Source organism: Onychostruthus taczanowskii, unplaced genomic scaffold (genome assembly GCF_017590055.1).
Source record: "Onychostruthus taczanowskii isolate IOZ18803 unplaced genomic scaffold, ASM1759005v1 scaffold8, whole genome shotgun sequence".
In the NCBI taxonomy this organism is placed as follows: Eukaryota; Metazoa; Chordata; class Aves; order Passeriformes; family Passeridae; genus Onychostruthus; species Onychostruthus taczanowskii.
This window is the reverse complement of record NW_024505892.1, coordinates 17,432,070-17,456,251: the sequence shown is the minus strand read 5'-3', so window position 1 is coordinate 17,456,251 and position 24,182 is coordinate 17,432,070. Positions and strand designations below refer to the sequence as shown.

General features: G+C 38.2%; 1 protein-coding gene across 2 annotated transcripts in view; it reads right to left on the bottom strand.

Moving 5' to 3' along the window:
• MAP3K5 (mitogen-activated protein kinase kinase kinase 5) overlaps nucleotides 1-24,182 on the bottom strand; it is a 99,503-nt gene that overhangs the window by 21,077 nt on the left and 54,244 nt on the right. For both annotated transcript variants that reach the window (XM_041423768.1, XM_041423769.1), the window contains exons 9-16: nucleotides 22,056-22,215; nucleotides 19,821-19,974; nucleotides 17,174-17,281; nucleotides 11,225-11,274; nucleotides 7,126-7,221; nucleotides 5,630-5,711; nucleotides 4,056-4,189; nucleotides 3-130 (exon numbers count right to left, since the gene is read on the bottom strand). In XM_041423768.1, coding sequence (XP_041279702.1) covers nucleotides 3-130; nucleotides 4,056-4,189; nucleotides 5,630-5,711; nucleotides 7,126-7,221; nucleotides 11,225-11,274; nucleotides 17,174-17,281; nucleotides 19,821-19,974; nucleotides 22,056-22,215 — 912 coding nt within the window. The remainder of the gene's footprint in view (nucleotides 1-2; nucleotides 131-4,055; nucleotides 4,190-5,629; nucleotides 5,712-7,125; nucleotides 7,222-11,224; nucleotides 11,275-17,173; nucleotides 17,282-19,820; nucleotides 19,975-22,055; nucleotides 22,216-24,182) is intronic.

Below are 24,182 nucleotides of genomic sequence, written 5' to 3'. Positions count from 1 at the left end.
ACCACCTGGCACCTGTTCCATGAATATTTTGATGAAGCCATTCTCACTAAGAGAACCCAAATACTGGACAATGTTCTTATGTTTGAGATGCTTATGCAAAGCTATTTCTTCATGCAGAGGTTGGGAGTACCTGGAAAGCAAAAAAGCAGTTTATTCTTCATCTCAGTGAAGAAAGCCTTCAAACAGCTTACATTGAAAATGAGTATTTGTTAAATGAATTTAACAACACTGTTTGTGACCAGCACATACTAAAATATTATGTGATCATATGTAAATACAAATAACATATACAAAATACATATAATATTGTGTATTTTCCTCACTCTGTGTATGTTTGCAACAAAATGTTAGAAACATACATAGAGTGAGGGAAAAAAAATCCTGAAAAATAAACTCCACTCCACTCTAACTCCAAGAGAATAAACAGTTGTGAAAGTGGTTGGATTCATATTGGTGACAAAGTGAACTAGTAAACTGTAAAGCTAGTGTATAAATAAAAACAGTTCAATAATGAAAATGAATCACCATTTAAATTTTAAAGTAGAAGCCTTTGCTAAGGACTAGATGGGGTATCAGAGTAAGTAAACAGAACTAATTAATGTAGAGATATTTAAAACAACAGATCAAAACAATTTCACCAAATTCAATTTAGTCCAAGTAAGTATTTTTAAGAGATATGCTTTTCAACAGCCTTTTTGGCAAGAAAGTTTCTGGAGTCAGGATCTGTCTCCAGCGTAGGACACCACCAGAGCTCAGCAGCTGATGTGCTCAGCTGATGTATTAGGCCCACCCTGACACTCTTCCTAACTTAGGCCTGCCCTAACGCTTCCCTTAGAGGTGGGTCAGCTGTGAAATTTTGTGTATTTCTGTGTATTTCCGGCAAGATGTAGACAATATGCTGACAGTCTGGTAGCTATCTTCTCTAAAGCACGAACATCTGTGGCAACACTTTCAGGGTAGCTGAAATAGATGAAGGACACTGACCTCCTTCTGTCAGTGAAAAGCAGTTGCAGCATTTGCAATTGAGGTTGTTATGGGAAAAGTACCTGTGACTTCCACTCCCTTTTATCACCTCTCCCTCAAAGAGCATCAAGCTACTAGTGGAGTTTGAACTCTTAAAATAGTGTAGGGAAAAGGAAAAAAAAATGGTCATCTGAAAATCCCACTGGAGAACAACTGTTGCAGAAAATAATTATTTGGTTAATGAAAAGTACGATTATGCAACTCTGAGTCAGTTTACTAAAAACTAATTTGAGTTTTGTCTTACTTCTCCACATAATTATAAAGGTTCTGACTACACTGTTAGTCATACAGAAATGCAAAATCAAAGACTGTATTCCTGAGTTCTGCTAATGAGATACTAATTCTGAGCAGCAGCAGAAAGACCATTATAATTCTTCTTCCTGCACTTTTAAACAGCACAGTTGAGACTTGAGCAACAAAATAATTTTGCAAATAAAGTAAAGTCATAAGAAAATTTTTCCCCAGGATGAAGCATTTTTTTTGTTTTAGAACTTAATCACTAGAAGATTTTAAATGGTATGAACAAAAATCCTTAATCATCATCATCATCATAGAATGGTTGGAGTTAGGAAGAGACTTTAAAGCTCAAATCCTCCTGACATGAGTAAGGATATCTCCCACTAGACCAAGTTGCTCAAGGCTTTATCCAAGCTGGCCTTGTCAGTCACTCTTCCCTTATCTGCCACTGCTGTAACCCTGTCACAGAAGGCCACCAAATTTGTTAGGTGTGATTTGCCCTTAGTGTTGCCATGTCTGCTGTCACAAATCACCTCATTATTTTTCCATGTGCCTTAGCAGTTGTAAAAAGGACCTGTTCCATGATCACAATCAGCACAGACGTGAAACTGACTGACTTTTATAAAGTTTTCTGGGTCTTCCTTATTCCCTTTTTAAAAATGGGGGGGGTTATTTCCCTTTTCCAGTCAGTGGGAACCCATGGATGCAACTCTTCAGGCCCCATGGACTTGTGCATGTTCAGGTTCCTCAGATGGCCTCAAACCTGATCTTCTACAGTGGGTGGTTTTTGATTCTCCCAATCCCTGCCTTTGCCTCCTGTGACTTGGGCAGTGTGGCTGGAGCAATTGTTGAAGACTCAGCCTTCTAATGTCCTGAACAACCAGGTCTCCTCTTTCTTCCTGGAGAAGGTCCACATGTTCCCTAGCCTTCCTTTTATCACCATGTACTTACAGAAGATTTCCATGATGCCTTTGACATTCCTGGCAATATTTAATTCTGTTAGGTACTTCTGCTTTCCTAACCTGATCCCTGGCTGCTCAGACAATATCCAATTTCTCTGTATTCCTCCCAGGCTACATGTCCTTCCTTCCACCCTTTGTAGGCTTCCTTTTTGTGTCTTGAGTTTTCCAGGAGATGCTTGTTCCTTCAAGCAGCTGTCCTGGCTTTTTTTCCTGATTTCCTCTTTGTTGGAATGGAGAATGTGTCTCTGTAGTCTAACATTTCCTGATAAGTATATTATTAAATAGCTTTTATTCAACATATGGCAGAATTGAAGACTCACTGGTTTTGTTTTTATAGAAATATTTTAATTTCCAGTCCTGCCTGAGTCAGAACTTAAATATTTTTTATAAATTCAAAAGGTGGTAATTCTCATTTATAAAATAATGCAAATTCATTTCAGAGATTTTCTTTCTATAGACTTCTTTCAAAGTGTGAAAAGATCAGGTTACAATTAACCAGAAATGAATTAATAAATTTTTCTTACTTTGCTATTAAAATAATAATACTTGAAATTCTTTCTGGAAGCCTCTAAACATTTAGATGAAAGACTAACCACTTTCTAATAATCTCTTTTTGTGCTATCCTTTGCACACTGAATCTGAAACCTTTTCTGTTGAAAATTCTTTTAAAATGTGTATTGGAGAAGAAAAATCCAGATTTTTTTTTTCCCTTTGAAGTAATTACTGCTGTATTCAAACTATCTTTCTATTAATCACAGTTGTTACAAGAAAATTTCTCCTAACATATACAAAACTTGCAACTATTTTGAATCAACAGACTGTTTCATGTAATACAGCCATACTTTCTGGGAAATTATAATATATTTTGAAGTTCAATTTGGAATAACAATATAGAGAATGGAAGGATGCCCCTCTCCATAATCTAAGTTCTAGTACCTTTAAAAGATTATGAGAATGGAGAAATGATTAGACCACATATCCATTTGACCACCCAATCTCTAAATGAGTTCCAAAAGATTAAGAAGTGTTAATTTTTAAGTATCAAAGAAAAAAACCAAGTCAGAACAGAATAACCAAAGAGACAGACCAATGAAAAAGAAACTGAGCTAAACTCGACAGTTTGATACAGTCAATTTCACTTGAAAACCCTTTAGATTTCATATCACTTTTATCACAATATTTTTGGAAATCTATATATACAAAATAGCATAAAACTATGAAGACTGGAAGACTTCAGATACACAAATACTACGGACATTAAGTGCCAGGAGAGAGGGCTACATATGCATAGAGACCCTCACCATTAAAAAACTAGAAAAATAACAAAGATATTATCCCACATGATTTATTCTAATGTTGAGGCTTCAAAATCTTTGGTGCAAAAACAAGAAAGAAAAATGTCTTTATCAACAATTCAGACCCAGAATTTTAAAGGACTGTACAAATAATGAATCTCAATAGGTCTTTTATAAGGACATGCTGGAGTATGTCCAGGTAGATAGGGCTCATCACCAGGTGTTTGAAGTAATATTCTGCAGGTTATTTGCACTTCAGCAGGTTCTTTAATTTTATTTTGTTTTAAAGAAAAAACACTAGTACCAAACACAGGAAACATCTAAATTCTCAATTGTGATTTCAATCTACTCCACAATTGTGATCTCAATCTACTCCACAATCTAATTACAAAGACAGGGAACACCACTATATACCACAGACAGGTAATTTATTGGCAGATTTGTAGAAGAGGCACTCCTCGATCAGCAAATTGATTGAACACATTAACAACGAAATCATGTAATGCCCAAAATTTGGAATTAGCCAGAGTTACTATACCTGCTGTCTCTCTCTGGGATTTCTTTAATAGCAATTCTGACTTGATTGCTCAGGTCGCGTCCTGCATACACAATGCCGTACGTTCCTTTTCCCAGAATGACTCGCTCACCATTCTCATCGTACTCATAATCATACTGCAGAGCAAACAACAACAACAACATGAAATGCAACAGAAGGATAACACTTATTCCTTCTCGCCCTCTGATCGTAACTAAGGCATCCAAGATTCTAGTAGCTTTCTGCAGAACACAGAGGATGGAGGAAAAAACCCACTTTAAGATGACAACTGGGATGCCGTGCAAACACACTGATGTTTCCCCAGTGGCTTCTGAGGCAGCCTTTTCAGGGAAGGGCTGAGCTGGGCTGTGTCTCAGAGAGCAGCTCCTGCAGTTCCACCTCACGTCTGAGCCCGCAGCTCTGCCAGCGGGAGCTGCACAGGCAGAGCCGGCAACAGAGGGCACTCGCTCCGCGCCAGACAGAGCCTGGCTGCTGCTCGGGCACAGGGGGCAAGGCAGGACACGCTTCATTCCTCCCAGGGGCTCTCCTGACCTCCCCACGGCTTCCAAAACCAGCACAGCCTCAATTCTGACACCGCCAGGTCTGCCAGCAGACTGTGCCAATGGAGGTTAGTCAGCACTGTGGCACATTAAGTGTGGTTTCAGCTGAGTTTGAATTTCAAACAGTCTAAGGCCAGCCCAAAAGCATTTGTTAGAGAGATTACCGATGTGTCCTGTTGTGTAACACAGACGCGGAATTTCACAAGCTCACTCCTGTGCTAAACTCAGTAGCTTACGCCTAGTTAAAGTATTTTTTTATTTTCTTCCATATAAAGATGGCTATCTTTTTAATAAAAGAAAGAATCCACTTCTTCTTTTAATAGTTTGTTTCAACAATGAATTATTCTCATGGTAGTCATGCCTCTTAATTAAATTTTTTTGTTGTCATTATTGAATTACATTTTTATTCAACAGATTAAAGAGACCATTAGCACATTGCTATTTTTCCTGCAAAAATACTTATCCACTGTAATCAAGTCACCCACTGCTTTTCTTTTTGCTAAAATAGGCACCCTAAGGTTCTCAATAGAGTCTCTTTTTCCCTGCCACAAATCACCCCAGTGGTTTCCCTTTGTTCAGTCTCTGATTTCAGAGAGAAAATGTTATAAAATGTGTTATAAATGTGTTATAAAATGCCAACATCAAAACTGGGACAGAAGGCTGTCTGTATTCATCACACAGCACTGACTCTTTCAGTTACTTACGGATGTCTCTAGAGCTTCAAGACACCAGATTTTCATGCAATAGAACAGGGGCTTAGGTATTCTATTCTGCTCCCGGCCTCCTCAAAGAAGTCTTAAACACCTTAAGAGCTGCATTGCACCCAATAGCCCTCTATTCCCTCTCCAACGATGTGTGTGTTCAGATAAAACTCCAGGTAAGAACACAGTGTAAACAGTAACTTCACTAATTAACTTCATTAATCCCTAGAAAAGGAATGAATAATTTACTTCACTGAAGTGCTAGACTGGAAGCCCATAATTTCGTATGTTGAGAGAAAAACAAAAGTACAAATACCTCTAGAGAGTCTCCATCACATTCCCCTTCCTCTGTAGTCTTCCCCATTTCTTCAGTGATACTGTTCACCATGTCAAAAAATCTGTACCAAAAATAAAAAGGAGAGGAAAAAAGCAAACACAAACTTGAGACAGTAACTTGAGAGAGTATAGGAACAAAGTAATGAAAGGACCGAGAGGAATTAAGTACAGTAATTATTATTTAATATGACTACATATTATGTAATGAAAATATGTATATAGAAGTATAATTTATACAATCAGTATAAATTCAGTATACAAATTTGCTTGTCAGAAGAAAAATTTTGTTTACATGGTTATTTAGCCATCAACATCTGAAGTTTTTCTAGTTTTTTTACATGTGCAAAAAATCCATGATATCTGAAATTATTAATGGAACTAGTATTTCAAAATCTACAGCTCGGTTGAAATTCTCATGCCATACCACCATTTCTTTATGTCGATTGAAAGCACTGAAGCATCATGAGAAGTACTGGGAAGTTTTGCTACGTTTGGAAGAGCTTATGTAGTGTAGGAGTTCTAGCTTCAAGTTTTTCCTTGAATGGAAAGGATGTCTATTTCATAACCTTTCATTTAAAAAAGTGCTATTAAAAATGACTTCTGCCCTTTTGAAAGAAGGCAAGTACCAAAACCATGTCATGCTAAGGTATTGCTTACTCATGTCTTAAGAAGAGTTCAGATGTGAAGGGGAATGGACATGGTAAAAGAACCTATATGAACTGGAATGGATAAAAGAACAAGCTAGAGACTGGGCTTTGAGGTGGATCCAGTCATTAATAGAGAGTGCTGCAGTGCTTTTAGGCAAATCTGCAGCCATTTTAGCACAAAAAGATGTGAAATTTCCTTTGGGAATGCTTCCAGGATCAATTCAACACCACAGCCTCAAGCTTACGGAGCAGAAACACAGCTTAGAGAAACTGAGACACCTCTAATTTTGTGCAACAAACCTTTGCCAAATTTCTTGCAGGGATACAAGTGTAATCTTACTTATGTAAAGATATGCTAATGTAAAGGAAATCAAGTGTGCTTGTTTTTAATTGTAAATAAAAATGTATTTACAGTTAGAGATAAATCTTGACTAGGCTTAGTCATTACTCCAAATGTTCCCACTTCAATAAGTCCTTCTAAAGTTTAGGATGCTTTGTTGAACTGGGGACACACTCTTTTAGTAAGCCGTAATATGATAAGTATTACAAAACTAATCCCAGAAAGGTGCGTGTAAATCATAATGATATTCATAATCGTATTTGTTTCTAATGTTTGCCTGTGCTCGTTCTTTGACCCTTCATAAATCAGATCTCCAGTGTATCAAGGTACACAGGGTGCTGTGCATTAAGTTTTCACACAAAAGACACTGATCACTGAGGACACTCAGATCAACTTTCACTATAGTTCTGAAACAGTCAGTCCCTGTTGTACACGCAGGGATCTATCCCATCACAGGACATGGCTTTTTGAAATAATGCTGTGACCCACCTTCTACAATGAAGTTCTGTGCAGAAATAGATTTGAAAGTCATCTGAGTTGTGCAGCACGTACAAGAAACAGCATCGCTCTTCAAACTTCGAAATGCTGAAAGAACGGCCAAGAAAGTTATTGAAAGATGCATTTAGACTTCTACCAGCTTTGTCAAATCATACAGATCAACCCATTTAACATGGGAAAGCACCAGATTAAATCTGAGAATCCACAGCTTTCCCTTATTGTAAAATCACTCTTCTGTATCCTCCAAAGTTCACATTCTGATGTTTGCTATCATTCAGCTTGCCCCACTAGTCTACTCATTGCCCAACAAATAGTAGGAGTAAAGAAATTCATAGGAATATTTCCATTGACCTGTGACATTTTTGTCTTCAGTACATTTAGGTAAGGCCCTTAATTTTAACTCCTGCAACCAGAATAAAGCATCCTTTCAGGATCATATTAGAAAATTAGACTTTGAACTGAAATAATGAGGTCTTTGTGCTTTAGACATCAGCCACTGCTCAATCTTGAACATAAAATTTCTACTCAGTTCCTTGTTAATTGGTACCTTGATAGTAAGTTGTAAAAGTGTTTTTAAATTAAGTCAGCATCTAAATATGAGATGAATTATGTTATTACACTTGCCCGCTCACATCTTCCTTCAGTTTTGGTTTTATCTTCTATAACTGTAGAGCAAAGATAAAATAGGAGGCATGTGTGCAATTTTCTTATGGATGCATGAATGTCTCAGTGCAAAAACAGAAGAGGTGCAAACTCTTGTACAGTTGCCAGTTTTCTACCCCAAGTAGGCGGCAGTTCGTGCAGATATTCATTCACCAGAACTGTTTTATATGCATGCCATTGCTCTGCTCCTTATAGAAAATATTAAATGTAATTTGAAATATCTCTTTCTGTGACTTTGTTACATACTGAGTGCCAGCTGTCAAGCTGATGCAGTGTAATTGATTCTCACTATATTGGAAAAGGACAGAAATGGCTAGAGGTGTTACAAGGGAAAATAATGCAGTATTTGAGAAACCAAGACCAATTAAGTCTCCTTATTAAGCTTATTAATATACCAGAAAAAATCCATAGTCCGAGTGAAATCAATCTATTTTAGATGGATCAAGACAGCCATCATGTTACTACTTAATTTGCAGCACAATAAAGTAGAATTATGTATTAAGTTGGGCCAAAGGACTGATGATTTGATTAATGTAACAGGGGGGTGGGTTTTTTAAAGTATAAGGAAATACTTGGAATTTTGAGCCTTTAATATGTGTTTAAGATTGTCTGATCCTTGCTCTCCTTTATGGTTGCTCTATTGTAAAACCCTATAAGTTTTGATGAACAAATGACTCTTTAGACAAGCTGGGGGGGGGGGGGGGTCTGCCTTTCATAAAGCTACTTATAAAAAGAGTGAGCTTCATTATAAGAATATTTGTCTCTAGGTGTGGTGACTCATTTATTTTTATGTTAGGAAAATTCATAAAGGCTAACTAGTGTACACATTTAGGAAGACAGTCACTGTCCTGAACTTATAAATCAACTTTTAATTCAAGCTTTTCAAGCACATAAGTACACTCTCTAGAATTGGAGTAACTGATATTAACAGAATTACTCATTCAATTTCCATGTGCATTGAAACATTTTGCTGACTAAATTGTTAGCTGAAACCTGACATGCCCAGAAACCACTGGCAACACAGCAGTGAATAAAAGAGTAAGAATGTGGAGTGTACACATAGGCCAAGGAAATTCATAAATATTTAAGACCTTTAAGTGAGGGTTTACATTGCTTATATGTTGCTTTCCTCCCTGGGCGGGGCGGGGAAGCTAAACTAGAAAAAAGAAGACTAAAAATCACCTGAATTATAAAAAGACACAGGATAATTTGCTCAGGAAATGCCTTACTCTGCCAGTGCCCAAGCAGACGTAGTACCCACTGACATCTACGACAGCAGAACTGGGGCTGAATTCGCCAAATTCCCAAAACAAACAGGGAAGCAAGGGCAGCATGGCCTTGCGCCCAGGTCATGTGCATCCAGAACTCCCCTTAGTCAATAAGAAATACTGCAAATGCTGCAACTACTGATTACTAGTACTTCCAGATGAAGCAGCAGATTCAACAGGTGAACACTGGCAGGAATCACAGAAAAGGAGCTGTGTGGAATTTCAGTGTGTTTTCTAGAAGTCCAGCAGTACAGGCACCTCTTGTTGTAATTAAGTAGTCTGATGAGATTCAAAACTCCAAGAACTTGGGATGGAAGACAAACATCCTTGTCTCAAGCTTGTCTAAGTTCTTGAGCTAGGAAAGAAACTGAAGCACTCTTCCCCCAGAAACAACATGAGTAGTGGTTATTTCATAAACCAGAACTTCTCCTGAGTAAAAGTCAACTTGTAGTCTAGCAAACTTCAGTCAGCCACTTTATTTTCCATGGGAAAAATAAATTTCCTACCTTCTTGCTCATATGCTGTCAGCTCTGCAGAAGAGTAGGAACTTTGCTTGATAACATAAGATGCAAAGTACCTTGAGGAAACAGCTGTATTCCAAAAGCTCTGATAAATCCTTTAAAGAATAACAGCAGTTTCTGGGCTGATTCAGTAAGAAACACTTATATTTAAGAGGTCAAGAGGGCATACGGCAGAAGGAGAGGTATTTACATTGGCACACAAACCACGAATCGATGAGTTTCTTACTCTACAGCCAACTGCTATGACTTCCTGCATACAGAGTGTGATTTAGCACTGTTCTGCTCAGAGTTCTACACAGTTTCCAAGTTGTTTTGCAGCTTTTGAGAACTGAACCCTATTACTTGTAAAACAAAATGCTGATTATGCTGGCTGTTACACAGCATGCAGAAGAAGTGACCCTCTGTCACTGCAGCAAAGTATTTACCAAAAACGTGAGCCATTTCAAAGCCAGCTGTCTCTTCAGACCCACTGTCTCCTTATGGAGTCCCGTAAATATTTATGGAGGTCTTTGTCATAAAAGCCTCCAAGATCATATACAAAGACCTGCTTTGTACATTAAGGCTGCATTTCTAAAGCTGACTCTTACTAGTCTAGAAGGGTTGAGAATCCTTATAAATCTGGGAACTGCCCCTTCCTAGACAGCTTTAAGTCCCTAGGAGCCTCAAAGTAGCCAAAAATAGTCTTGATACAAAAATAGATTAGAATCAGGCCTAGTTCTGCAGGCTCACCACTCCAAACAATACTTGCCTTCACAAAACTAGGAAAAAAGCCCTGTAAAACACTAAAAAATTAAGTGATCAGAAACTTGCATATATTTAAAAGAAGAAGAAAAAACCTCATTCAGCTTCATGCTTGCATAAGATAAATATTTCCCTCTGCAGCTCCTCATGAAGGGAGCCAGAGAGTTCTCTAAGAATTCACAGTGACTCTTGGCTCTCTGTAAAGTCATCTGAGTTGTTTTGGACATCTGTTCAGATGAACAGATTGGAAAATCAATTGAAAAATTAAATTATAACTCACAGTTTAAATAACCAAAGCAGGAGGTTGCACTAGAGACTGTACTGACCACAGCATGACTTAATAAGGGGAAGGAAAAACCAAAATGACAGTAAATAAATAAATAAATTCTTTCTTTCCCTCTTTTTTTTAAAAAGCACACAAAAACATACTGTAGCCAAAACCCAAGACTGAACTAAGCATATTGTTGCAATTCTTGCCTAAAATAAGCTGAATCCCACAGGATTGAATTTTCGTGCCTATTGATAGTTTGGTGTTTTTAAGTTACTTTTTGGAAGGAAAAAGAATCATCCATCTGTGCAAAAAAGTCCTGCAGACATAGCAACAACTCTGTGTATGGAACAGTTATTATTAGAACAGAGCAATGACTATTTAAAAAATGTAAGTTTTCTGGACCTTTTTTATTTAATTACACTAAAAGGAAAGTGGAAAATTGCAGGATGACAAATATAGATAAATCCTAGGGAAAAGAAAAAAAGATACTATGGTGAAGAATAGATTGCAAGAGGTTACAGCAGTGATAAAATATCACTGTCACTCCAAGGTCCACAGCAGCAGCATAATACAAAATTCATTCAATTACTCCTTTTATTTCAAAACAAAAAAGGGAAACAACTTACCTTACCCCCCTAATAGAAGCAGCACAGAAGTTCCACTCATGGATACCTTTCTGTAACACACGGTAAAAAACAGATAAACAAACAAAATATACCTCCTTAATATGAAGGGCCAGTAGGCATATCTTCTAGAATGAAACTCAGGAAATGGGAGGGGAAACACTCAAATGACAACAGTCTATTTATTTATTATTTGTTAACACCTATTTTTCAAGGCATTTTTTTTCATCCGTAACAGAAGTTTGACATAGAAGGAATTTGGGTTATTTCTTCACTGTTTATGCTGCAAACACAATTTACTACTTTAGAAAACATTCAAAAGAGCAGATCAGAAAAGATGCCAGTATACCCATGTTCAGATACTGAACTTGGGATCAAGTGATACTGAGGAAAGTATCACTTTCATATCCCCCACTATGAAAGGTGGGGGGAAACTATTCCACCACCTGAGGAAAGGAGGGGGAAAAATATCCCACCTCTGAGAATAATGAGATCTTATTCTGCACACTCAATCCCCTAGTGTAGGGGAAGAAGAGGTGGAGAGAGCTACGAGTAGAAAGCCTAATGCAAGGAGAGCAAAGTAGAAAATTCTTGAAAAGTAGAAAGACTTGCTCAAATATGAAAGCAAAGTGTCCAAAGAAACAGAAAGGAGACTATTTCACTAGGAATCCAGAAGAGAGTGATACAAATGCACCAAAACCCCTAAGAGCTGCTGGAGTGAAAATACGGCTGGAAGAAAGAAGCCACCTTATGAAAACACAAAGGGCCAGGCCTCATTTATTTTCAGATCTTTTAAATTTACAGCTGTCACATTCAGCAGAACTGAGTTCTCTGTAGACAGTTATATTGCTCTATGTTTATGTTCTATTAAAACTTTACTGCAGCAAACAGAAGCCTTTTGTATCTTTTAAAGAAAACATTCTCCTTTCAGGAAAAGGTGGAATTACACCACCTCACAGCCCTGGCAACACTGGGATACTATCACAATGAGCCCCATATTTGAAGAACCTTTCCTTTCTGCAGCTGAATTTCATTTGGCATTTTAGTGATCTGAGCAAGGGCATACTGTCAAACAGAAACATAATCAAATGTATTCCAAAAGAAGACGCAAAAATGTGTAGCTTATAAAATGAATAGTGAAATATACAGAAGTCAGAGCAGATACACCACAGAAATAGTTACACAATGTGCAGAAAATGACAGTGGAAATTACTCTCCCAGCTATAACGGCGTTCTATGACGATTCCTACATCAATTTTGTCCTCCTCTATAATTCTTTACTTCCTGCTCAAGTCACATTAAATGTTGGGATGCTAATATGAAATGCCTAACACAATGGACCAAAAATACAAGCAAACATCTTTCTTGATGCACAAGTTCTATAACCATTATAAGTGTAATGCACAAAGCAGTAACTTCCATATCTCTTCAATGTTAAATGGGGTAAGGGTTTCTTTCAGGGAGTAAAGAAACAGAAGAGTAGCCCAATATTAGGAAAAGCTGGATTTGCGTCTTGAAGTGGAAGTACTAACTGATGCTAGTTTTGGCATGTTTGTGAAATGTTGCCTGGTTCTCTCACATGAAGGAAGATCAATTCAATCCCTATGCTAATGAGGAGGGGTTTCTGCATATACTTTTACAACTCCCTTCATACACAAAATCTACTAATTTCCAATTTTCCATGCTAATAAACTCTCTTCAGACCTTAGCTATTGGTGCTTGTCCAATTCCCACTATTGGGAATAATCTAAAATCTAAATAATTTAAAATATATGTCCTGAGCAGCAGAAATGCTCAAGAAACATAACAAGAAGCATTAATATTGGTTTTTTACCTGTCATGTACGTGCAATTAATCTCTTAAATCTTAATTACCACATGAAGTTCTCAAGCAATGAAATAACATAATAGTTATGTCCCATCATGATCTTGCCAAGGTTTGAATACACTGGAGTAAATACATGAGGCGTGCTATCCAAATTCAGCATCTGTTCTTTGGTTAGGCAAAAAAATCATCAACTACCCAAAACAAAACTCAAAATGGATTCAGAAGCCAAAGCAAAACAGAGACAGGCTGTTCTGTTTCAAACTTACAAACAGCACTGCTGCATTCCTCTAACCCCATGCGGGAAGGGCTGCTAAAATTAGGAAACTGCAAGGCAAAGGTAATGTACCTTCTACAAAATAAAATGCTGTCTGATTTTTCTTGGCAGTTGTTTATCTAAAACTCAGTATTATTAAAACATAAATGTTAAAATACATAGCTAAAAAGCAACAGAAAAGAAAGAGGCTACATGATTTATCCTGGTTTTGATTGTCATTTGTCTATTTAATACAAAAGTGCCAGCTGCAGACTCCACTGAGTTTCAGTTTGGATTTGAAATGGAAATTCAGCTTCTTTGTGCATGAAAGGAAGTTCATACACTTTGTAACTCACAGATCTTATTCTTGGAGCACTGACTAAACTCTGGAAAACAAGTAGAACCATTAATTTATGTGCCAAAATGAACTGAAATCTGGAGCAGGAATTGCTAAAGCTCTGACAGACCTATGGCTGGTAGATTGAACTTGGATAGATGAAGACATTTCCAAACTCAGCTGTCTAACGCCCTTGCAGATAGGCGGTGCTTGCTTTTTAATCAGCCCCAAAAACGCTTGTTTTCAGCTTAGTAAGGACCAAAGTATGAGTCTTCCTCTGTGCAGTAGGCTGACAGGTAAGACATCCTTTTCCTTCACAAAATCTCTTAGCAATGCCAAATATTATACTGGTTATATTCAGCTGAAAAGGAAGGTGGTGTCTCCAAAATCTTCTAGTCCTTTTTCTGCCTGTGAGGTTTCTGATGGATTCTAAGGACTCTGACAAATTGGAACAGACCATAATTGTACAGCTGAAGGTGTAACTATCAAATTGCCCATTGCATTCTTTCGATGGGTATGATGGCTCACAAGGTACAGAGTATCAATCAGACTCCTGGCTACTCAATAAGCTCACCACAGTAAGGATTCTGGCCAGAGCAAAAGTACAAGGAGTTCAGTTAATGCCTAATGCCAATGATTAAGACTAGGCCATAAAAATAGGAAAATGCTGTTCTGCAGAAAATACACATGACTGACATTAGGAAGGAGAAGGGGAAAATGGAAAGAAATATTTACCATGCTACCTATCTTCTGAACACCAAACAGGCATGGACTAATGCATTCAAATCCTTCTCCCAGACAGAGGATACCTGGGCAGTCAAATGACACAGCTATGAAAAAATGTCACTGCTGAACGTATCAAGCAAAATATCCCAGTAGCTAAATGATACATGAATGCACATTTTGGAATATGAGTGCACATGCTCAAGGAAGGTTAACTCTACGTAGAACATGGGAAGTCACGGCAATGAGGTGCCATGTGTGGCCAGCACACCAAGCCTACTGGTTTCGCCTAAAAAGAAACCTAGGCAAAATCCCCACACTAAGAGATATTAGGGTTCTCCTAAAAAATACTGTCAGGTAAACCTCAGAGAGAGAAAGGAAACTGCTTAATAGAAACACTTTGTTAGGAAAAGAACAAATATGTATAAAATGTTAACAAATTCAGACTGAAAACTAGAAGACTTAAGGCCTTTCACTTCACCAGCAGTATTCCACTCTTTGTTCTTCTACAGTTGCAGTGGAATTCTCAAACCTCTTTGCAGCATGATTGGTGAACTGTGAAACCTATACTAATATTCAGAAAGAGCTTGATGACTTCATGGGAAACATTATATGGGGAGACTATCTGCAACAGAGATGAACAGACCTCAACAGTCCAGAAAATTCCTTCTAGTCCAATGTTCCTTCTTACACTACAGTTAAGCCACTTAACAGAATGAAAAGTATTGTTTGGAGGTGAACTAAATATATACACAAAAAAGTCCACCAAAAAAAAAAAAAGGGAAAAAAAAAAAAAAAAAAAAAAAAAAAAAAAAAAAAAAAAAAAAAAAACCCCCCCCCCCCCCCCCATGTTCAAGTAGTCTCTAAATAGAATAAATTCTGAATACAGAAATACTTTCCAAACAGGTATTTTAGAATAGCAAGATTAAGTCTGTAGTTCTGACAAAGAACTATTTACTGTATGGTAAATTTTTATTTTGCCCAAGAACTGCATATATTTATTTTTTAAATTATTGTCAGAGGCTGAGCCTACTCCAAAAAACATCAGTCAGTATAGAGCACAAATAAATAGAAATTTATTGGTCTAGGCAAGCATTTCAGTTTGTTCTCTAAATATGCTTTTTCAGCTGCCATTTACATTTTCTCACAAACTCAGAACAAAAAATCTAAGCAGTAAAGTGTCACTGTATTTTGTGTTCAAAAACATTTCTCCTTTTACAGACTACTAGCAGGAAAGCTGAAGATTGGACTTGCTAGTGTTAGGTTAACAATTGGACCTGGGGATCTTGAAGATCTTTTCCAACCTAAACGATTCTATGGTTACCTGAAAAACAGGTCTTCATTGTCCTATTCTGCAGGCAAACAAAATGCTGCCACGGAAGAATGAACAGTGCTGGTTCTTACAAATCACAGCATCCCCGGTGTTTTGCCTCCTGCTGACTGAGTCTCCGTTCACTCTTCATACACCTTGCTGACTTCCTTCTCTAAGGTTCTATGACATTCTCCCTGTCATCCCTCTTGCCAACATTTTGCTTCCTAAACATCCCAGAATGTAATAACCATTCTAGGTTTTCCTCTCCACTTCCATCTCTGGATTTTCTAAGCTTCTTTCCAAATATGTCTGGCTATCCCACACCTTGACATACAGACTTCTCAGAATTTTCATTTTCTAAAGCATCCATCTATCCTTCTGCCAAATACCTCTTTGGCATTTGATTGATTCTGCTCCCATTTTAACATACCAGTCTGTTGCAGCGTGCTTTTATACTTTGTAATAGTTGGATTTTGTACCCCCTTATTCTCCCCAGATGATGTACCCCTTTTTGTACCCCCTTCCTCTACCTATGTAACCATTCTCCTGTGTTGAGATCATCCCCCAAATCCCCGCCCTGGCTCTCTGTCAGTCACTCAGCTTCCCATCCCTTCTATCTAGATCTTTCGGTCAAACCCGTCGAGTGATTAGCCCGAAGCCAGGGGTCAGCCCCCCAAGGATAATGTTATACGCTATCCCAAATGTCCATCCCCTAAGGCTGTATCCCTGGAGGGTCTTTATTGGTCAGCAAATGTATCTACCCTCGGTTTCCTCCCCCCCTTTTAAATGTAACCTCGAGACTCCTTTGTCTTGCTCTGAGCACGGCGCACCCTGAGGAGTGGGGCTCCCTGGGGAGCTCCGAATAAACCTTGGACTGGCCTCCTGTTCAGAGTCGGCCTTTTACCCTCCACTGATGTCTCCAGTGTCTCTTCTGCTGCAAAGGTGACTAGCCTAGCTGCCCTCAGTACCCTCGGGGCACCAGAGAGTGTCCCCCCGCTGTCGGTCACTTCGGGGCTGCCCCCCCGCTGTTTGCTGACCCGGGGCTGGCCGGGGTTCACTGGGAGGCACCCAGAGAGACGGAGACACCAGTCTCTATTACTTTCATATTAAAGGAGTATTTATGGCAGCTGACACGTAAAACTGAAAGGGCAGGAAGAAGAGAGTTCTGTAAATATAAGTAATTTTATGCTACATTATGATGGCATTAAATTGTAAATTACTTACGAAATCTTAAGCAACAGATTTGCTATATATTATACAACGGCTTAAAACAACCTGAAGGAAAATGTAAGTTATTTTGAAAAATTATGGGAAACAAAAGATCCATTGAAAATCAGGAAAATCTTAAGCACAGCAGTATATCTCAGAATCTTCCAATGTGTTACTAAAACACTTTTCTACTTTCCAGAATCATAATTAGATGCAACTGATCACATGCTACATGCCTTATGTACCATGCATACTTTTAAACTGTGAAAAAAGTTACAACTACAAACATACCTTGTCATCAGGGAGCACATGCCAGATGGATACTGTCTTCTCCTCGGCTTCACTGTTGATGGAGAGATATGAGGGCTGATAGATTTTTGTTGGTTCTAATATTAAAACCTTGCAGAAAAAATAATTTTTCAATAGTTAGTGCAAAACTGGTAAAACTTCAAAAGTTCTGTTAAGATTAAAAACTGTTAAAACTATTTCTTTAGTCATACCGTAGGAGGAAAAAAAGGGAAATAATGAAGTGCAAAATTTTAGGTACTGGATACCTAAAATTTAGGTACTAGGTACTAGCCACACTAGTTCAGTGTGGCTGCCAGTAACAGGATTAAAAAAAGGAAAAAAGCCAACTTTAATTTTTTTACATAAGGCTGTTATGTGTCTATTGGCAACATGTAAAAATTTTGCAAATTATTTCTTTGAAAAATGTCATCTTTCTGTCACAATTCAGTCTCCTACAATGCCACTGTAGAATGTTTATCTCCCATGTGGAGAAGGTTCATGGTACACCTTTATCATCTTTTGGCAGAAGTATATTTGTGTGAAGCAGAGAAACAGATTAACCTATAGCTAAACTGAACAGCTTTTGATTTAGACCACCATGAACTGCAGCCACTAGATCAAATTATTTTCTCAAAAGTAACAAGTACCACTGCAAGAGGCTGACAGCTGAAGAGTATAGAAAATGTTGTGGAATAAGAGAACAAAAACTAGAAGCATAATTTAAAAGAGATGAGAGGCAACAATGATTGACTAGGACAAGTTGGTCTACATCTATTTAAAAAGTATATAAACATCAAAGTAGAAAGTCTTGGAGAGAGCCATGGCTTAGAGTGAAATCTAAGTCATGTCTCCTCCTTCAGAGTCAATAAGCACAGAGATACACTGGAAGCAGTGCAGGGCTAAATTCTGAAAAGTTCCTACACATTTAACTCTGTAAATGATATGCAGTGGGAATTAAAATGTGTTGCTTGGCATCTCCAGACACCTACAATCAGTAAAATCTGATTTAAGCCATTTCACAGACTGTGGTCTTTATCCTTTAACAAGTTGTCCATGCCTTGTCATTTCTTCCTCTAAAGGCCAAAGTGATGACACTGATGCTACGAGATAAGAGAGTAACTAACAGCTAAGCTAGTGCCCATGGACAGTGGAGCTCTTAAGCTCTCAGAATACACAGAACAATTCACAATAAGGAAATATGAAAAAAGCTTCTTTTAGAATAAATTAATGACAATCTGAGAGAAGGGAAGGAAAATAAAGTTGTTAACCTTCATTTTGTTGACTTGTTGAACTGTGTGATTTTAATTCTGAACAGGCACAAATAGAATTTTTGTATTATGAGAAATCCTATTATCTCTGTCTACAACACCAGTGTAGTGAGTTCACAAAATCACAGAATAGACTGAGTTGGAAGGGACCCAGAAGGATCACTGAGTCCATACAGGGATGACCTTGGACTTGTCAGCTCTACACTCCAACCAACTTCCTGTACAACACCATCAAACCAGGTGGGCACTGGGTTTATCTCTTGGCTCATGTTATCAACAGTGATCAGCTTTGGTTTGACTCTTAATATTAATAAAAATTCAAATTATTTTATTTGGACAGTTTTGTAAGTATGTAGTTGAACTAGTCCATCATCTGAAATCTAAAAGGATTATGCCTTGTCTTGTACAAAACTCAGAGGATTCAAAATATCTTTTGTTTCCTGGCAAAACTTTTTACCTGTTCTCATCAGAAAAGAAAAACCAGGCTCTTTAGACAGTCTCCTGTTGTTTTTACTTTACTGCCTCAAGCTCTTGCTGTCCAACATTGAAGTCTTCCTAACAGTTTATTAGCACATTTACACATGGAAGGTAAATGAACTGTACAAAACAACCTGTATCCACTTAAACTGTCTGGGAGGCAATAGCAATTGCTATTTAAGACAAAAAGCTGGTTTTACTGATGGTTAGCTGAAAGGAATACCCAAGACATTACTTCCTGGACATATACAGTTAACATGTACAGAAAACATAGACTTATTTACAGTATACTTTCAGGACATGGTGCAGCACTGGGGCATCTAATAAAAATTCTCAGCAATTATTTTTGTAGAAGAAATCAGAAATAAACATATATAAACACACACTTATAGTGCAATGTTGTTGAAATTTTCTAGCAGCTAGAACAATAGATTTCTGAATGTTTGGGCTGATTTTTAACTTCTGAAAGGGCACAGTCTTAATTGGCAGTAGAGTATACAAAGCCTTCTGAGCTAGAAAAAGACTCAAATTAATTAAATATCTTTTTCTTTTCAAAACACCATATAGTTAACATATAATCATCTGGAGTACACTGTAAATGTTTGCTTTAGAAGTATACCCATTGGTAGCAAACAATAAATAGCAAAATTCTGTCTTGACTTTTTTCCTCATTACTTTTGTATGGAACGCATTGTGCAGTCCTGTTGTATCCACGTACATTCAATTAAAATCAATCTAAGATTCAGACCAAATACATTTCTTCTGGACAAACAGTTAGTCTGGCCACCTAAAAAGAAGCAGCGCTTTGTGCTCATTTCCTTTACACCACAATTTGTTTTAAAAGAGCCCATCCCCAAAAACACTACCAAAAAAAGTCTCCAAGACCCAACAAAACAGCCACTTACTGGAAATCGAACTACAGTCACATCTGTCTTCGTGGCTTCAACAAGGAAGTCCATCCAGAAGTCCACAAGTTCCTGTTTGGCTGTATGTTGCTCTGGAGTCAGTTTCTTAAAATGTTGATATATCAAAATAGTCTCTACAATGGACTTCAGGTACCTGTGACCATCCAAACATACACAGACAGTAAATTCAGTACAGTTTGTAAGCACTAATGTCTCCACCCTGAAACACAACTGAAGTATTCACTATTGAAACACCAAGGTTGCCAGTAACATTTTGCTTCTCTAGGATTGCTTTTCATAATAACAATTCCCAACTAGAATTGGAAACACAGCTGCTAAATGAGGCAACTGAAATATAAAAGAGTCCTGGAACATTCCTTCCTGCCCATATTCCTGATACCATATACTGTCTTCTATCCTAAACCATGAAAAATTCATGAAATAGCTAAATCCTCTGCCTGTCCAACTTGTTTCAGTCAAGACCTACCTCAAATAAAAATTCAGGTGAAAAGTCCACTAGTTTAAATGTTCTATCTCCTATATTGTGTCTGCGTAGGCAATTACTTAACACATTTCTAAAACATGATGCTTCTGGAACTGATTATCCTGCAAAGATGGCAACAGCTATGTTAAGCACATTTTTGGCATTGCTAGGGAAGGAAAACTGGTGTGCTGAATGTTTCACCTAAATGCAGTTCATCCCTCTCTCCGTTGTTCTACTTTTTGAGGCTGATTTATGGGACTGCTCGGTACCATTGTTTTCTCTTGGCATTTTTGAAAAAAAAAAGTTGTAAACATAATCTCACACAATTTTTATGAATACTACAGCAATGAGATATACACACTAAAAGAGGATTTATCACTGTTATCACTTTATTGCAATTAGGCTATTCATGAAAACTTTCGTTTCACCCTCAGAGGGTCTTTCGTGAACATTTCCATAACTGTGCAATTTCCAATTATCCTTCTTAGGCCATCAGGATAGCTGGCTTAAGGTACCATGTGTACTCCTGTTTGCACCAAGTGGGCCCTGCTATAAAGAAGGCAACAGACTGGGAAGGAATTGCTCACAGGAGAAATTCTTCATGAAGCACAAATGAGTGAGCTGTATTTTCAGAGCTTAATCCACAGACTTAAACCCCAAAGGCACTGGGGTACATAAAATCCTGACAACCAGGCATTCATAAACTCCAGAAAATTCTACCAGGAGACTTCCAGAGAGTGCTATCCAACTTCTTAGAAAAATACATACATAATAAAAATTGAAAACCTTGCAAATAAATACACTGTAAAAAGCATTTATGAAATATTTTGTCTGAAAATTAGAGTTTTTAATTTTGACAGTTTCTATGTTATGTCAATATAGAAGTTTAGCATTTTCATATTTTAGCATCCCTTTGATCACGTTCTGGAGGCACAATCTATCCTTTATAAAAAGATAAGAATATGTATGTTGTCATGTTCACTGTTAGAGTTAGCAGAGTGACAACTTTTTTAGTGAGAAAGGAGTCTTGGTTCTCCCCACCTAAGATGATCCCAGCCCTTAATGAGTAGGTGACTGGTCCTTAATTGCTGCCTATATCCACTGCAGGTGCTGGGAACCTGCTGTCAGAGCACACATCTCTGGGCCTTTGCATGACAGAGGTTGAGTTTACAGGGCTGCCTTTAACCCTGGATTTATGGCCTTTCTATTAATTGGACTTTGATTTGCAGTCTTCTCAATCGCTACAAGATGCAGCTGGCACCACACAGCTCATTTGCATTCAGTTCCTAAAACAACTGCTATGTGCCATAACCTTAAAAATATTTAAAGGTCCAGCCAGGCCTCCCTGGCTAAGCTGTCATCATTGCCCAAAACCCTCAGGAGGTTATGATTAAACTCACAAGCCACTACCACTTCTCTTCAGCAATGTAGCTGCAAGCAACTCCTTTCTCCTTTGCCCTCAGGAGAGGTTGAAGTCCACGATGAATCTGCCCTTCTCACATATCACATTAAAGACCCATATCAGATCTACCCCTGAATAAGGGCAAAAGATCTACCCCTGAAAAAGGGCAAAAGGGGAAGAGAGTCCCTTCTCTGGATAAAAGTACAGTGAAATAATACACACATAGTAAAATCTGTTAAAAACCAGAAAACATATCTCCTGTCAGCTGAGTACAGTGCCTAATAAGAAAGCTGAGGGAGTTCAACGTTTTAAAACATAGGAATGCACACGGCCTCGTTTATCACCTTACCATGCTGGTGCCTTTAGCTTAAACAGCTTTTCTGAAGCCTGGATCACTCGTATATGATCATTAGCCAACATACTGGCCCCCAAGAAAGATCCCACTTCCCAATAGCTCTGCAGTTTCTCCAAGCTCCCCTTTTTACCAAGCAGGCTGCTGATCTTTACTCCTGTAGCAAAGAGAATAACAAGTCACAAGAATCTGTATTAATGCAATTTTAAAATAACCATTTCCCTTATTCAAAATATTTTAATTGCTTACATTACTATACCCTTTCCATTTGGATAAAATAAGATGGAAATCATACTTACCAGTTAATGTTATATGCCTTCCAAACCTTCTAATTGGTAGAAAATTCTTTTTTCCCCACCCCCTCTTCCTAGAGGCTTCTCAAGAAAGGAATGCTAAGACATCACTGTCAGGACAAGGCCACAGTCAGATTACCTATGTTCTTGCATGGACCTCATCTGTAAAGGTAAATTGGGGCCTTAGGCTACACAACATAGCTGCAAAAACTTAACAGATGCTGAATAAGGCACCTATTATGTTTTTTTCTGCTTTGTTTTTTTAACTTACAAGACCCAAGCCCCAAACTTACCTTTATAGACAAGGTCCCATGCAGAAGGAACAGATGATCCACTGGGCTTCTTCCAGCAGTGATGTTCTTTTAACTGCCGCAAGTCCTACCCCAATGAAAGACATCTATTAATATTCACAAGCCCCTCAGCAACTCAAGACTATGGCGAGCCTCAGGTTTTATTTTGACTTGCTAAGTTTGCTGAGAACTACAGGCTCCCCTGTAGCCTTCAGGATGAGTTTTAGTTCATATGAGCTGCTACATATAGCTAACATGAGGTATGCTACACCATCCCCTGCAAAAAAACCCAATTTTCAGCTTACACAACAAGCTGCTCCACCACTGTAGTCTTTTATTCACTTTTCCCACACTACTCCACTATGACAGTTTCCCTCCCACATCATCTTCCATTGTCCTTGATATTCAGGCTGAGTATTCACAAGAAATGTCACTGCAACTGTTGATCTTGGTTTTTTTCCTTAACCTTCCCTGGGTAGCTAGCAGACTAAACTTCATGGTGGAAGCAGTAATAAATATTATCAAAATGGGTATCATTACATAAGCTACATTTCAGCCTACGAAGTTTATCTTGTATTATCTCATTGCTCACATTTTTATGACATCAATGTCAAGTAATAAAGGCTTTTAAAAATGCCATAGATGCTACAAAGTATGTCTGATCTGCCTGAGAAATGTCACCTCCATCAGCTCCACAGGGTACCATGGTGACCATCTCTGCAAGGCTTTCAGCCAGGGTGCTACATGCACACACTGTCAAAAGATCACTTGAAGATGCACACCTGCACTAGTTGGTGGAGAATAGGGAGGTGGAATTTGTGTTGAAAGTGTTCAACTTTAGCTGGGTTCTAGAGAACAAAACCTGAATGCTATCCAGAAAATACAGTAAATGGAAAAAAAATCAATCTCCCCCAGGACTTTAAAGTAACACTCCTCAGCACTCTCTGCAAAGGCCAAAGGGCTCTACTAGAATGACTAAAACATCTGCATGCATTTGATAGCAACACACAATAAAAGACAGACACCTACTAACTTCCACAGGCTTTTAATGTGACTTCATCACAAGAGGTGCAAGGAACTGGTATCACCTGGATTGTTTCAGTTGGACATGCCTTTGCTGATAGCTGTGCATAGGGCCAGAGCTAAGCAAGGTACAAACTGCGTGTGTGGGTCTGATGAAAAGTATAACTCAGATGCGAGGCACTCATATTACTGGCTGGCAGGGAGAGGTGTTTGTTAGGAGGGTAGGAGTGGTGACTGCAACCTTTTTGAGTCCCAGCTCAGTAAGGGAGACCTATAGGAAAATAGGGGGAGAAAGGATGGATGTGTAACAGTACCGCAGGACACCAAGTTTGGGAATCATTACTGCAACATAACCTGGAGAAAATGGAAGTTTTACCCAAGTATTCTGTGAACTGGACCCTATTACCTTAGAGAAGACAACATCAGCATCTCATCAAGTTCTTCTGAGAAAGGTGAGGTACTTGGTGCTAAAACTCACTCTAGTTTGCTGACCATCCTCTGCAAAGCTCATCTACAAA